Consider the following 16,058-nt stretch of genomic DNA (forward strand, 5'->3'; position numbering starts at 1 on the left):
AGACTACAGTGGGCACCTACCTCAAGATGAAGAAGTCCACGGTGGAATTGCTGGCCACGGTGACATAGGCAGTGACCACGTCTCCTTGCTTGGCCGGCCGGGAGGGCAGCCAGACGGCCACGTTGCCATCCAGACGCAGCTCGCTGAGCTGGGCGCTGTCCTGGGCCCGGTAGAGGCCGATGGCACCGATCCTCTGCAGGTGGGACGTGCTTTCCTCCAGCCCGTCCTTCCCGGGGCGGATGGCATTGCCCTTCCGGACGTCGCCGCCAGCGCAGTCTCCGCGCTCGTCCCCGGGCTGCAGGGCGTAGTAGAGCTCCACGGGGCTGCCCTCGGGGGGCTCGGGCGACTTCTTCCTCCCGGCCACCACCGTTGGGGGTCCGAACCAGCCGGCCGGGAGCTCCAGCTGCGCCACGCACAGCCCCAGGGCGCCCTGCAGCCGGCAGTTGCCCCTCACCTCCCGGGTCTCCCGGAAGGCGAACACGCGCAGGCAGGGCAGCCTCTGCGCGGGGCCGGCGTCGTCCCAGTCCCTGCCCACCACGTGGAACAGCACCTGCACGCGGGGCCGGCTCAGGGAGACCTTGTCCCGCAGGATGTGCGCTTTCAGCTTCCAGTTGAAACTAACCTTGTCGGTGGGACCCAGGAAGTCTGGAGTCGACATCAGGTCCGGGGGCACAACCTTTTCCACCGAAAAAGGCCCATAGCTGGCATTTAAGATCAGGGGCCGCCTGGCTTTGTACGCGAAGAAGGACTCGACTCGGGACCGCAGGCTGGAGTTGCGTGTCAAGTCCTGGTTGGTTTCCTTCAGGAAGAAGGAGGTCTCCGCTCTGAGCACGTGGTAGGTCACGGGCAGATAAGGGGGCAGCGAGGAAAACCTCTGGATGTTGTCTGTGACCCCACGGCCCTCGATCACTGCAGGGGGGAAAGAAAAAAAAAAAAAAAGACAAAGATGGGGTTATTCCGGGCTCCTTAGAGGTCACTTAGCCAGAGGGGTAATTGACGAGCAATTTAGAAACGAGGGTAAACATTCTGCAGTCCACTTGCCTAGGATTTTCATGTTCCTTCGGGGATCAGCCAGTAAATGACTACATGCTCCGCAAATTACCTGCGTGTATTAGGTCGAAACCTATGAAAGGGAGATTTTTGTACACTAAGAATTGTTGAACAGTGGCAATTTTATGGAGTCTGATGTAATGCTGGCAAGTGTAGGAGTGTCAAGTGGGTGTATTTATTAATAACTTGCATGAGTTTCAAACATTTTTAATGACACTGGTACATGAAGAGCAAACCAGACCAGGGGAAGAGAACAGTTCATAAATAAGCCCCTGTACATCTAGACATTTCGTATGTTTTAAAGGTGGCACCACAAACCATGAGGCAGAGACAGACTTTAAATGGTACGAGGACAACCGGCCAGCCGTTTGGCAAAAAGATACAATTAGGGCCATACCTCACACCCTACACAAGAATGAACTTCAAATGGATCAGTGATCTAAATGTAAAAAAATGACATTTTTTCACTACTGAATGAAAAAGTGATTTCCTCTATAACCTGGGTCTAGGGAAAGCTCTCTAACGATGACTCAAACGCCGAACGCAATTGAACGATGATAAACGTGCCTGTGTAAAAATTTTACAAGATCTTGCTCATAGCCAAAAATATCATAGAGTCGAAAGAAAAACAGCAATCTGGGGAACACTGCAAACTGCTCACCTACGGTGCTCAACTCAGCCTGCAGGTGGGTTCTGTTTGGCCCACGGTATTTTAAAAGATGGCTATGAATGGGAACCTTTTTTAAAAACTGGGGAGCATCTGGGTTTCCAGCTTCTCTGCAAACATGAGAGGAGTGGCAGCATGTAGGCTGTCTGCCCACCCGGCAACAGTAAGAGAACAGACCCAGCAAACCACCTTGCTCAGTAACATTTCCTGCTGGACCTTCAGGAGCATCTGAGTTGAAAAGCACCAGTTAGAAACTGCAGCCGGGTAAGTCGACGTACACTGGAGGCTGGAGGTTCAACACTGAGCCCGGGAAAAGCAGCACCGTCACTCCCATCTTCCTGTCTTTCTCTGTCCATCACTCACCCACATCATTAGCAGTACAAGCAGCTGCCTCCTTGCTGATTGAAGGTGGCCCTCTAAAGCTTCCCCGTGGGTTGATATTTACATTGTTGGGGACTCGCTGCTCACCCAGCGCACAAGAGGTTACTGCGCCCCAACTGCTAACTTTGCAAAGCCCAGGAAAGACCATCGCCTGGCCCTTGTCTTTCAGAAGCAGACCAGAAAACCCACATAAGCCCCCATTCATATACTGAGAGGGAACAAGGACATTCCTCTCCCCTGATACTCCAACCTCCCCTGCTGTCCCTGCTTCTAACTGCAGCCAGCACAGCCCAACCAGCCTATGGGGCTACCCCATGCCTGTCTCCCCTCTGGAACCTTCCCCTAATCCTCTTCCCGGCCGGGACACTGGCTAGCAGATCAAAGCTGCCTTTGGTGCTGCAGCCAAACGGCCTTCGGTTGTCAAGATGGCTTTTCAAAGAAATAGCTTTCTCCCTTGTTCTTCGCCCAGAGGCGTTGTTCTGAGGTCACCGGTAACACGGGTACTTTGCCCCTCTCTCTTTAGGGATATTTTACTGCTTCCCTTTTAACCCACTCATTTCAGGACCAGGTTAAAACACTCTCAGAAGGCCCTGCATAACATTCTAGAAAAGGTTCTGGCTCTATGTGTTTACAGAAAATCATTGACTCTTTAAGCAACTTGTAGAATTGTGTCAAACCCAATGGACTAATTATTATTACATTTAACGCTTTTATTCTGATGTATTCATCCCTCTCCAAAAAAGCTTTTAAACCTTGAAGGGTAGAGATTTAGAGACTCGTGTGTTTGGAAAAGATAGTGGGCCAAGGGCTCTCTGAAGGAACAGAGCAAGGGTGCTAAGGCCCATCTGTGCAGGGTGTATTCCACAACAGGGAAGCTTGTCAACAAGCTTTCTCATCATTCTTCACTCTTCTTGCACATAAAAATTCCTTTTTTCTCTTTTTTGGTCTTTTTACTTTTAAAAAAATCCTAAAAATGAACCTTTTGCTTTGAAGCAAACGCTGAGTTTACTTTCAATAAAATAAAGCTGAAGTGGGCTTGCTGTCTTCTTAATCTCTTCTCTTAGGATTCTTCCATTATTTAACTCCCTCTTTATCTTTCGTATGGAACAAAAAGTGCCTAGCTCATACCTTCCTGCTGAACCTAGTTCTGAAGTTTTCCAGTTCATGAGAGATTTAACTCGAGCCAAGAAGAGACAGACATCGTAAAGAAGGGAGTGGGATCTAGTATAGTGGTTAAAGACATGATGTTTGGCTACAGAGATCTAGAGTTGATCTACCCAATACCCATGTGATCTCGGGCAAGTTCTTACCTTCTTGGACAGTTTCAGTTTCCCTAGATAAATGGATGGATGGATGGATGGATGGATGGATGGATGGATGGGTACACAGGTAGATACACAGGTGGATAGATTTCATTATATAGGATCTAAAAGTACCTGTTGTAGAGCAATTACAAAATGGCTCCCATTCTCCTCCTCTTTCTACACTTTTTGTGTGTGACTTTGCAATTTTCCCTTCAAAATTAGGAGTCTATTGCCCCACTCCTTGAATCTAGGTTGGCCTTGAATTTGCTCTGGTCAGCAGAATATGGCGGAAGTGACGATGTGCCAAATTCCAAGCTCAGGTTTCCACTAACTCTCTTTTGAATTTCTGCAGAGACCACGTGAAGGACAGCAGACTTATCCCAGTGGAGGCCATCCCAAATCAGCCAACCCACAGCCTGCAGCCACCCCCAAACAAGTGAGAGAGCCCAGCCAAAATTAGCCAAGTTCAGCCAAGATCAGTCACCCCCTAGACTCATGAGAAATGACAAGTGAACTAAGTCTCTAAATTTGGAGGTGGTTTTTTATGCAGCAACACCTGATGGGGTAACTAATAAATATCAAGAGATTACCAAGGGTAAGAAACTAAACAGATACAGTGAAACACCAACATGAGACTTTCTCCTCCTCGAGGGAATTAGAGTAATTCAAACAGAACTGAAAAGGGAATCACTTTCTCATTGGTAAGACTCAGGTGGTTTCCCACCTTGTAGGTGTACCTGCAATACCCAACCTCATAGACACTCATGAAAACGGCCCCCCTGGAGCTGTGCAAGGCCCGTCTGCACACTCACGTGCTGTGACACCATGTGGATCTCCCAAGCTCATCTCACATTTTGGGGAGCCCTGATCTAGCAGATTAAGGGACCCGTGGTGGTTACCAGCCGTGGTGGTATTTCTCTCCTGACGCTCTATCTGCTGATTGCAAGGAAACCATCCCACGGTTGCCGTGACCTAGTGAAACACAGACAGATATCCACCCTCTAATTCTGGTTCATCCGCTCATAGCAGCGTCTCCCAGAAAGATAGGATTATTGAGTAATTTTTACTCATCTGAAACAATACCCCTGGAAAAGTCCGATGCTGGTTGCCTACGGACGTGGAGCAGGGAAGAGGAGAGAAGTTGACAGCTGCACCTCTGCATCTGGCCTCCCAGCTGACAGCACGTTCATTTGCTGTCTCCCTTCCTGTTTATCCATTTTCTTTATCTGTGCTTGCCTGTCAGTGTTGGGATATCATGTCCTCCATCAGCCGTTCATCAGAGAACTCTACTGCAAAGCTGGCTGCCGGAAATTGAGTTTTTGAGATTCTGAGATAGTGGACGCAGGAGGTGTCCATGCCACTTAGCACCCAGACAGAACAACACCAGGGGAAATGACCCTTCAGCCAATATCATGTGCCACCTCCACTGCGATGCTCGCTTCGGGATGTGTTGACCGAGATGGATTCTTTAGCATTGATTCTCTCTGAGCTGTGACATGAAGGATGGGTTGGATCTCGGGAGGGTGAGTGGAATAGGGGAAGGACCCTGGGGGGGCAGAGTGCGGCACCAGGAAAGGGTCAGTGGAGGGAAAGCTCAGGAGCTGGGTGTGTGAGGAGTGGTAAGTTGGTCTAGGAAGTTGTGGTAAGCGATGGATGCTCATGTGGTACTTTGGTGAAAATGCTAGGTCCCGGTTTCCTTGTCAATTAAATAAGCTACAAACAAACCCCGCTGGAATAACCCAGATGCACAAGTGGTGCCGTTTTAGGATGTGCAAAGGTCCTTCCTAAAGAGTATCAGAGGTTCTCAACTAAGGGTGACTTTGCACCCTGGAGATGCCTGGCAACGTCTACAGGAGACATTTTTGATTTTCACAGCTGGGTGCTGTCACCTAGTGGGGTGAGACCAGTGATGCTGAGAACATCCTACAATGCACGGGACAGCCCCCCCCCCGCCGCAAAGAATCGTCCAGCCCAAAATGCCGCTGGTGCCAAGGATGAGAAACCCTGATCTAGCTCGATTCACAGCAGGTGTTCAGAGGTTTGTCACAGATGCCAACGAGACAGGAGGAAAGATTGTAACCAAACCCTCTCCAGCCCAGTGAGAGGAATGCATCTCACTGGTTAAGAGCATTCCCAAAGCCAGACCGCATCCAAAGATGAATCCCTGCCCCCAACGTACTCGGTAAGTTTTTGTTTTTGTTTTTTGTGCAAATACCTTAAACTTTTGAGTTTGAGAATCTTCATCTTTAAAGTGGGAATCGTATCAAAACCAATTCCCTTAGAGCAATAAAGAAAGTACCCAGCACCTAGAACATGCCTAATAACTGGGGAGAAGTTTCTGTTCCTGTTATTATCATTATGATCATTACCATTATTTCAATCCTGTTGATAAGTTATAGTAAAAAGGTTTTCAGGCTACAGCAACATGAAAAAAACAGGTGATAACCGTAATTCGTTAAAAAAAAAAAAAAAAAATTGGGTGACAGCCATGTGAGAAAAGAAATCTGAAATCAAGAGGGGTGGGCTCTTTTTATAACTCCAATGGCCTGTTTCGACATCTCCAGTTTACCTGTATGATATCAGAAACCTACGACACAGAAGCCTGCCTTTCCCCCCAAGCCTCAAGGAAAACCCTGATTGGACTTTCCTTCCAAGTCATCGCAGCTTACTTGAAACACAAGCCGGCCTGAGTACTTTGAAGGTTTTTTTTTCTCTCTCCCCACCATTTGTGATTTATTAACATTCGCCAGACACAAAATGTCTCTCTCTGATAAATATGGCGCATTGTTACTTTTTTTTCTTGAAACAAAAGGCACCTTGATAAATGGATTATTTGATTTCAATGCCTCTTCTGAACAAACCTCCCCCCAGTATCCTCCGCTGAAATTACATAGTGTGGTTTGCAATTTCGAAACAGTAAAACTCTCCTTTAAAAGAGCGGGTACTTATATTCCCCTTGGAGGCCATGGGGGGGTATCCCCCCCTGTTCTCTGGTTAAAATCCATAATCTCTCCCAGGCACTCCTCAATCAGGCCCCTGGAAGTGGAGCAAAGGAGACATGCCTTTCAAAGACAAACTCTCTAAAACACCCAGAATCTCAGTCTTTATCAGCATGAGAATAGTGCCTTGGGTAGGCACAGAGGGAAATATTTGCCAGGCAAAGTTCTAAATCTAAAACGCAGTCTTTTAACTGGGCTGAAACTGGCAAATGGCTTGATCTTGGCAAACGGCCCACAAGGCCGATCCCTCCTCCTCCATCCCTGCAATGTGGCTCAGACCCCAGGTCCACGAGGGGCTCCGACTGGCTCAAGACAGAGCTCCCCCGTGAAACGATGTATGTATTAGTTTCCTATTGCCGCTGTAACACATTACCACAAGCTTAGTAGTGTAAACCAACAGCAAGAAATATTTATTTATAGTTCTGGAGGTCAGAAGTCTACCATGAAGGGGTCGGCAGGGTTGCGATCCCCCGGGGGGCTTCAGGGGACAATCAGTTTCCAAGCCTTTTCCGTTTGTTAGAGGCGCCTGCGTTCCTTGGCTCCTGGCCGCTTCCTTCCTCTGTCTTCAAAGCCAGCAGCTTCTCTTCCCTCTGACCTCCGGCCTCCCTCTTATAAGGACCTTTGTGGTTACATCAGCCCATCTGGGTGATCCAGGACCATCTCCGCATCTCAAAATGTTCAACTGAATCACATCTGCTAAGTCCCTCTTGCCACGTAAGGTCACACATTCACAGGCTCTGACAACTGAGAAACAGACATCTTTACGGGGGCGGATGGTGGTACTGTTCGGCCGACCAGCGATGGCATTCGGGGTGTTCGCAGAGGCAGAGCTGGTCATCACGGTGACTAGAGGGAGGAAAGCCAGTGATGTTTAGAGAGCGGGGTCCAGCCCTGCTAGACGCCCTGTAAGGCCTGCGATGGTCCCAGGCAACAAATAATTGCCCAGGTCCTGCATGACTTCTGACTGTCCCACTGGACACTCACAAAGGTGAGAAACCTATCAGGACAACCCAAGCCAAGAACCTATCTCCACTAAAAATTCCGGGAGGGGCAACAGTGGAACCTGTGCATTTGCCAGTATTGCAATTACTGGGGTGCAGATTGTACTTATTTATTTATGGCTAAGTTGGGTCTTCGTTGCTGCACGCGGGCTTTCTCTAGTTGCGGCGAGCGGGGGCTACTCTTCGTTGCGGTGCGCGGGCTTCTCATTGCGGTGGCTTCTCTTGTTGCGGAGCACGGGCTCTAGGCACACAGGGTTCAGTAGTTGCGGCACGTGGGCTCAGTATTTGTGGCTCGCGGGCTCAGTAGTTGCGGCGCACAGGCTTAGTTGCCCCGCGGCATGTGGGATCTTCCTGGACCAGGGCTCGAACCCGTGTCCCCTGCATTGGCAGGCGGATTCTTAACCACTGTGCCACCAGGGAAATCCAGATTGTACTTTGATTTCATGAAACTTTACTAAAAACTTGTTTACCCTTTTGGCAAATTACATGAGCAATGCCCTATCTGCCTGTGAAATCCAAGTTGCCCAAACAGCTATACCAGCCTGCGTGTATGGCTGACACATCCATGCTGACGCTAAATACATGGGCAAGTACCTGATGACTTCATTTGACCCTCCCTATATGTACACATTTTAAAATATTATTTTCCGGTCTATTACTTTGGTCATATTTTTCATCTCTAGAACAGGGCACTACACTGATTTGTTTTTAATTATGTATATAGACAGTTTACAAGATTATGAATTTAATTTTATGATCTATAAAGCTAAGGGTTGAGAACCATTGGTCTAATCCAGGGGCTGGCACATTTTTTTCTTAAAGAGCCATATAATAAACACCTTAGGCTTTGCAGCCTTAGACGCAAAATCAATATTACAAAGGTACTTATATAGCTATTTTAAATGTAACCATTTACATTTTTACTTTTTACCATTCTTACATGTTTACATCACCCTGACTCAGCCTGTGGGCCACACAAAAATAGGTGGTGGGCTGGATTTGGCCCATGGTCTGATGTTTGCCAACCCCTGGTTTAAACCACACAGGGTAATTCCAGATCTGTTTCCGGTAACTGGTTCAATTCTGCACAGGCCCAAACCCGTGGTTTCCCACATAGGGGCAATTATGCCACCTGGGGACCATCTGGAAAAGTCTGGAAACAATTTTTTTCTTCATGCAGCTGTTTTTTTAAGTTTTTAATTTTTTAAACGTATTTTTCTAATTGGGGCAACACTGATGTATAACACTATGTAAGTTTCAGGTGTACAACATTGTATTTTTACTTCTATATACACTACAGCCCACTCACCACCGAAAACTGCTTTCCATCCATCAGCACACAGTCAATCCCCTTGACCCACGTAGCCCCCCCCTCCCTCTGGTAATCACTACTCTGTCCTCTGTATCTACGTATTTGTTTTTGTTTGGTTTGGTCTGTTCACTTATTCTGATTTCATGTTGCTTGGTTGGTTGGCTGCTTGGTTGGTGGGAATGTAAACTGGTGCATCCACCATGGAAGACAGTACAGAGAGTCCTCAAAAAATTAAGCATAGAGCTACTCTATGATCCAGCTATCCTACTTCCGGGTATTTATCCAAAGAATACAGAAACACTAATTTGGAAAGACATCTGTACCCCTATGTTCATCGTGGCACTGTTTACAATAGCCAAGACATGGAAACAACCTAAGTGCCCATCAATTAGTAAATGGATAAAGAAGATGTGGTATCTACACGTCTATCTATAGAGATAGATATTGACGTTTATATAGATATCTATGTACCTGTGTTATCTATAGACGTATCTGTCTATCTAGATATCTACCTATAAAGGACTACTACTCATCCATAAAAAAGATGAAATCTTGCCATTTGAGACAACACAGGTGGATCTTGAGAGTATCATGCTGAGTGAAATAAGTCAGATGGTGAAAGACACGTACTGTATGATTTCACTCACATGGAAACAGTTCCACTGCTGTGGTTGGGGGGTTAGGATGCTACCGACCTCTAGTGGACGGACGCCAGGGATGCGTCTCAGTGCTTTCCATGTGCAGGACAGCCCCACAGCTCAGAATTAGCTGGCCCCAAAGGTCAACGGTGCTGAGGTTGGGAAACCATGCCCTCGGACACTTTGGGCCCAGGAGTTAACAAGGGGAGGTTTGCTGGGACTCCTGGGAGAGAAGCCCTCCCCGCTAAGAGAATCGAGGCAACAAACGCCTTTCTTCCCAGAGGCAAGGGAAAGACCAGCTCACCCCACTAATACTGTCACCCATCCTGAAACTGAGTGAAATTCCGAGACAAAGCCAGGATGGGGGAGGTACAGTGGCGGGATCCTGGGTCTTGACACCAAAGGGGGGGACCACTGAATACACACACCCTCAGTCTTGCCTCTCCACTGCCCTTCCTATTATGAGAACCAGTGCACAACCACAAGGCACACGGGTTTTCTCTTACTTACAGCGCAAAGCTTCTAAGATGATACAGATTGGCTTCATCCACGGAGGTGATTTGGCTTCACAAGTCACAGAATGAAGGGATCAAGACACTTTTTCTGTCAAGGCCCACATAGTAAATATTTTAGGCTTAAAGGGCTGAATACACGCTGTTTCAACTACTCAACCCTTCTGTTATGCCAAAAGGGCAGCCAGAGACCAATGTAAACACGGTTGTGCCCGTGCTCCAATAAAACTTTATTTATGGACACTGAAATCGGAACTTCACAGAATTATGACGTCAGAGACATTCTTCTTCTTTAAAATATGCTTTTTTTCCAACCATTTAAAAATGTAAGAGTATTCTTAGTTCATCCAAACGCAGTGGTGACTGGATCTGCCTGTGAGCCATTGTTTGCTGACCTCTGATATAGGCGAAGCCTTTCTAAGAGTTGTGTTTCATGCAGATGAGGACCTTCTTGGTGTTTTCTTCAGGGCTCTTTACAATCTGACAGAGATACCAGGTTTATTCATTGATCCAAATGTAAACATGCCTCTTACGATGCCTCCAAGACAGTTTGGAAAAGCATGCAAAAAAAAAAAAAAAAAAGACTGGATTCAAACATCGGGAGAGATTTGGAGTTGCATAATGTAAGCATTTACAGCAGAATTTAAATAACTGCATTTGATGTTCACATAGCATATGGTTGGCTTGGGAATGTTTTGCTGTACTTATTCAAAGAGAGAAGCATCTATTTATCACAGATGGTGGTATTATTTATGACAGAACCTTACATTAATCCTGAGAGTCCCAATTATCTCAATTCATGTAAATAAAAGGGAACAGCATTCCTGTTCTTTATGATGGTTTTTCCCCCTAAAAAATAAAGAGCTTATTTTTAATAGAGTCCACATATTTTCTTTCCCACTAATTACAGATAATTTTAAAAAACCCTCTGTAACCCATTGAGTCATCCTCATTTTTCCCCCAACATATGAGTCTCATTTGCCTGCTGGTTCACATCTGTAGTTTTGTTTGGTTACACCAGTATTTCAGATGATTATATTAATGAGGAGTCTTAGGCTACAAAGTAGAAAATGCTTTCCTGATGGTTGAGTAAACAAAAAAGAGGAAAGAATCCATCAGAAGATGAAAGCGTTTTCTCTTGCATTATATATAGTTTTTAACTCTTCATATCGTGAAAGAAGACATTGAAACAGAGTTTTCCACAAAGGATGGAGAATCGAGAGGGGAGAATTCTGAACACTCAAGGGGAAAAAAGTCCCTTAGATGGAAGGTGAAACATTAGCCTCATAAAACCTGCATTATGGATACAGAAGGATGCACATAGCAGCACCGACCATCAACAACCTGTAGGTCCGGGTACTGCATCTCAGTCCTTTAAACTTGGAACAGCCCTTCATGTTAAGTACTCTTATGATCCCATTTTACACACAAGGAGACTGAGGTTCAAAGAGGTTATGTAACCTACCCAAGCATCACCCAGCTAAGAGTACTAGAATCAGGATTTGAACTCAGGACCCACGTGCTCACCCGCTTCAGGACATATGCTTTCTTTAAGTTCACACCTCTCTCTTCCAGCGATGTTCTTCCTATAGAGTGCCAGCTTGGTAAAAATAACAGCAAGAGGACTATTACGATCTACGGCTGTGCCGGCCTAGAGATGCTGAATTCCAGCTAGAAAATCAAGCTAACATTGAGGAAAGAAGAGTCAAGAGCTGGGGCCCCTAAATCCAGCCGTGCCTAAAGTCAGAGGGTCTCTGGGTGCTTCCGTTCACAGCTTAAGCCCGTCTGAGATGCACTTCCCGTCACTTTGAACTAAGTGATCCTCAATTTCCTGTTTTTGATTGATGGGGCCACTAAGCTTACCACTGTGCTTATTTAATAGTGCAGGGGCAAGCCGTCGATCTTGGTCTTAACATTAATCTCAGAAACAAAAAAAAAAACAAAAAAAAACCCCACTCCAACTGGGGGATATTATGAGGAATGCTCTTCATTCAATAAATATTAACTGGGAATCTTTGGCGTGTCTTGCGCTGCCTGGCTTCTGTCAGGAATAATGTGTAGATAAATAAACTATGGTTATCAAGCTCATAGGACTTTAAGCCCAGGAGAGAAGACCGGCCACAGAAGGGAAGAATGACGATGGGTAGAAATAAGGATGCCAATGTGATACAATAGCTGAGATGTGTGCCTTAGTAACTGTTTACAAGTAGAAGGTGGTCCTGTGATGAGACGGTGCTTCGGAATTGGCCAGGATGGGAAGGAAAGTGAGGCAGACACCTTGGACCCATACTCTGGCAGGAGGTGTTTGCACGAGACAGTGATATTGCAGGGCAACGGCGTCACATTTTACCACTCTTGAAGTTTCCCATTGCTGGCCCACAGTGATAAGGAAGGCAGACCAACTTTCACTCAGTTTTGTTGTTGCTTTTGAATTTTTTCTAGAATGTGGGTGCCCTTCTTGCCTTCTGCCAGGGTATACAGCTGGACCTTGGCGTTGAAGGCTAAGTTTGCAATTGTTCCAGAAAGAGACACCTTCCTTTGGAAACTCACAAACTTAAAAAGGCATGTACAAAATGAACTTATCTACAAAACGGAAATAGAATCACAGATGTAGAAAACAATCTTATGGTTACCAGGGGGTAAGGGGGGGAGGGATAAATTGGGAGACTGGGATTGACAGAGACACACTACTCTATATAAAATAGATAACTAATAAGGACCTACTGTATAGCACAGGGAACTCTACTCAATACTCTGTAATGGCCTATATGGGAAAAGAATCTAAAAAAGAGTGCATAAATGTATAACTGATTCACTTTGCTGTATACCTGAAACTAACACAACATTGTAAATCAACTGTACTCCAATAAAAATTTTAAAAATAAAAAATAAAAGGGCATGTACAAGACACAGAAAACAAACTTACGGTTACTAGGGGACAAGAGTAGGGAGGGATAAATTGGGAATGTAGGATTAACAGATACACACTACTATATATAAAAGAGAGAAACAACAAGGACCTACTCTATAGCCCAGGGAACTATATTCGATATCTTATAATAACCTATAATGGAAAAGACTCTGAAAAGGAACAGAAATATACACGTGTATATATATATAACTGAATCACTTTGCTGTACACCTGAAACACTGTAAATCAACTATACTTCAATAAAAAAGTATGGAGCATATTAGAAAGCCATTGGGGAAGCCCCACCCAGACCCTTCCCTCTCTGCCCCGGGACAAAAGCCTTAAGCTAAAGAAGAAGGAACAGCAAACCATGCTCCCCAGAGAGCAGGGGTGCTGGGAGAAGGGGAGAGGGCGTGGGGAGAGACATAGCCTCTACCATGGGGGAGGGGCAGACATGCCCCAACTACTAGGCTACGAGAACGAATAGTGTGTAGACAATTAGCATTATCACACAGTTACACGCAAGTATCATACAATATTAAAATATTTACATCAAAAATAATAACTGTATCAATACTGATATTTATAAAAATTAACATATATTAATAAACTTCACATAATAATTATGTTAAAATAAGAACAAACTGAGACACACTATTCTATCTTCTATCTATACATACATACAAATGTTTAGGAGAAGTTTTTCATGATAATATCACACTTACAAAAGTGATTATTAATCTAAAGGGAGATGAGATCTTTTGGATGGTCACACGTATCTTAGCTTTACTGGGTGTTTTCTTTTGTTTTATAAAATGAGAGCGTGTATTCACACATTACTTGTGCAATTAAAAATGCTGTTTCAAGACAGCTTCCCTTGGCAACAGGGCTGCAATGATCTGATTTGGCCGACTGACACAGCAAAGTAGATGTATAAATAGTTCTGTGTGCGACTTCTCAACAGGTACATCATTTAAAGGTAGAATTACTCCCCCCACTTTCCTTGCGATTTCTTTTTTTTTTTTTATTTAAGAATTTTTTGATGTGGACCATTTTTAAAGTCTTTATTGAATTTGTTACAATATTGCTTTTGTTTTATGTTTTGGTATTTTGGCCGCGAGGCATGTGGGATCTTAGCTCCCCAACCGGGGATCGAACCCGCACCCCCAGCATTGGAAGGCAAAGTCTTAACCACTGGACCGCCAGGGAAGTCCCTTCTTTGCTATTTCTTCTAATATCCAACTTCAAAGGAGATGGAAAGTAGTGAGTTTCACGTAAATACTTGTGCATCCAAATTGCCTCGGCTTCATCCTAGGACCAGATGGGGGTCAGTAGACGCTGGGCTGACCAGACGATTTCCTTGTGAGCATCCCTGGTACCCATGCGGAGGTTTAATCCAAGTTGCACAGGTGTATCTGTTGCTTTATTTTTCTGCTAAACCTTTTTTCTTCCTCCCTGTGTTATTAAAAGTCCTTGTGAAATGCTCCCTTCCCTGCCTGTGGTGTTTTGAATAATAGATATGTCCACAGATTCCTTGATACTCCTGTCTTCAAGAGGCTGAGCTCTCATGGGCTGGGCTTAGTGACACCAGCAGTGTCTGGGTCCCTCTTGGCATCTTGAAGCCTCACACCAACCTGGGCCACCAAACTTTGGACCATCGAAGACAAAACTAATTCCAAGACAAGAAAGGCTGCTGATTCCTAGACTCACGGTAAGGAAACCCATCCACTGTCAGCTTCCTTTCAGCAGGGGTTCGAGGGTCTTAGGAAGGAGAGGCAATTTTGAAGAGTAAAAGGAGGGACCCCTGTGACCATGTCTGATTGACAAGTGCTGTATGAAGTTGGGAAATTTGAATCGGGGGAGACCTTCCAATCGATCTTTGGTACGTTTGACAGTCCTTGGTTGGCTGAAGGGGGCATGGGAGAAGTCTGGGGACATTTCAGAAGAGGGAGTTTGTTCACTGTCACAGGCTGAGGGTTTTCTTGTCTGGTCATTTCCTGGATCAAGTGGGGATCGATTTTACATTAATGTTGCTGAGAGGCTGTCTGTCAGGACAAGAAGTTTCTCAGGACTTTTTGTTTTGTAAGAAAAATAAAGCCTCCAATTTGTTTGAACCACCCATTTTCAGGTTTCCATTACCTGCAGACTCCTAATGACATTGTTTATGCACCTTGAACCTTCTACACTTGAGGTCAGAAACTGCCATGCGGCTCTGAGCAACAGCCCATAAGTTCCCTTGCTGTGTAAGGCAGTTTGAATATCAGTTGTTCTTGCCTCGCCTCCTCCAGGAAGTCTTCCTTGCCATCTCTGGCCCGCAGTGGCCCTTCCTCTTCCCCAACTATCTGTCCTTCCCACAGTCTGTCCACGCACTGTGGTCCTCTCTGATGCCCTGCGGTCAGGCTCTCTCATGCTCAAGTCCTGTTTGTCAAACTGGAATATAAACTCCTTTGGATCAGGAGAAACACGAGGTTGAGAGAGAAGTGTGCTTTGGAGCTGAAATCCTAGCTTGTTAACCTGGCCATTGGACAAGAGACTCTACCTTCATGAGCCTCAGTTTCTTCATCAGTTGAAATGGGAATGACAACCACCTTCTCCCCAGGGGCTGCCGCAGTGGTTTATAGAAATCACCCCACCAGAGTTCTTGAAAGCACCAGCTCCCTCTCTCCCTGGAGGGAAGAGTCTGTGTCGTGTGTACGCAGCTTCTCCAGAGAGAGAGACAGACAGAGTGACAGTGAGAGTGGGAGTGAGAGTGACAGGAAGAGGGAGAGAGGCAGAGAAAGGCACCAGCAGCAAATTTTTCCTAAAGGTCCAGATAGCAGGCATTCGTAGACGGCAGGTATTTTAGACCGAGAGGCAAAGTCAAGGACATTACGTAAGTACTTATATAACCATTTCAAATGCAACCATTTAAAAATGTAGACACAATTCTCAGCTACAGGCCCTACAAGCAGACGGTGGGGCCGGTCCCAGGGGCCACGGTCAAGTCAGCCCACCCGGGTCTAGAGTGCAGCTCGGGGCTGCAAACCCAGGCGTTGAAGCCTGGCTGCCTGGGCACGGATCCTGTCTCCACCCCTTAGCAGCTGTGTGGCCTAGAACAAGACATTTCATCTCTTTGTGCCTCAGTTTCCTTATCTGTAAAATGGGGACAGTAGTAAGGATAACACCTCCCTCCTGAAGTAGTAACTATGTCAGTGTATATAAAATGGTTAAAACAGAGTCCTGTGTCCAGGGCAGGTTCAATACATGCTATTCATGTTCCTTCCTCACATCCAGCACACAGAAT

The 16,058-nt window shown here is 45.8% G+C and overlaps 1 protein-coding gene across 1 annotated transcript in view; it reads right to left on the reverse strand.

Moving 5' to 3' along the window:
- LOC137776729 (transmembrane protein 132C-like) overlaps positions 1–16,058 on the reverse strand; it is a 377,811-nt gene that overhangs the window by 249,238 nt on the left and 112,515 nt on the right. Inside the window, exon 2 of the mRNA XM_068563403.1 lies at positions 21–909. Coding sequence (XP_068419504.1) covers positions 21–909 — 889 coding nt within the window. The remainder of the gene's footprint in view (positions 1–20; positions 910–16,058) is intronic.

The sequence above is a fragment of the Eschrichtius robustus genome, chromosome 14 (assembly GCF_028021215.1).
Source record: "Eschrichtius robustus isolate mEscRob2 chromosome 14, mEscRob2.pri, whole genome shotgun sequence".
NCBI lineage: Eukaryota > Metazoa > Chordata > Mammalia > Artiodactyla > Eschrichtiidae > Eschrichtius > Eschrichtius robustus.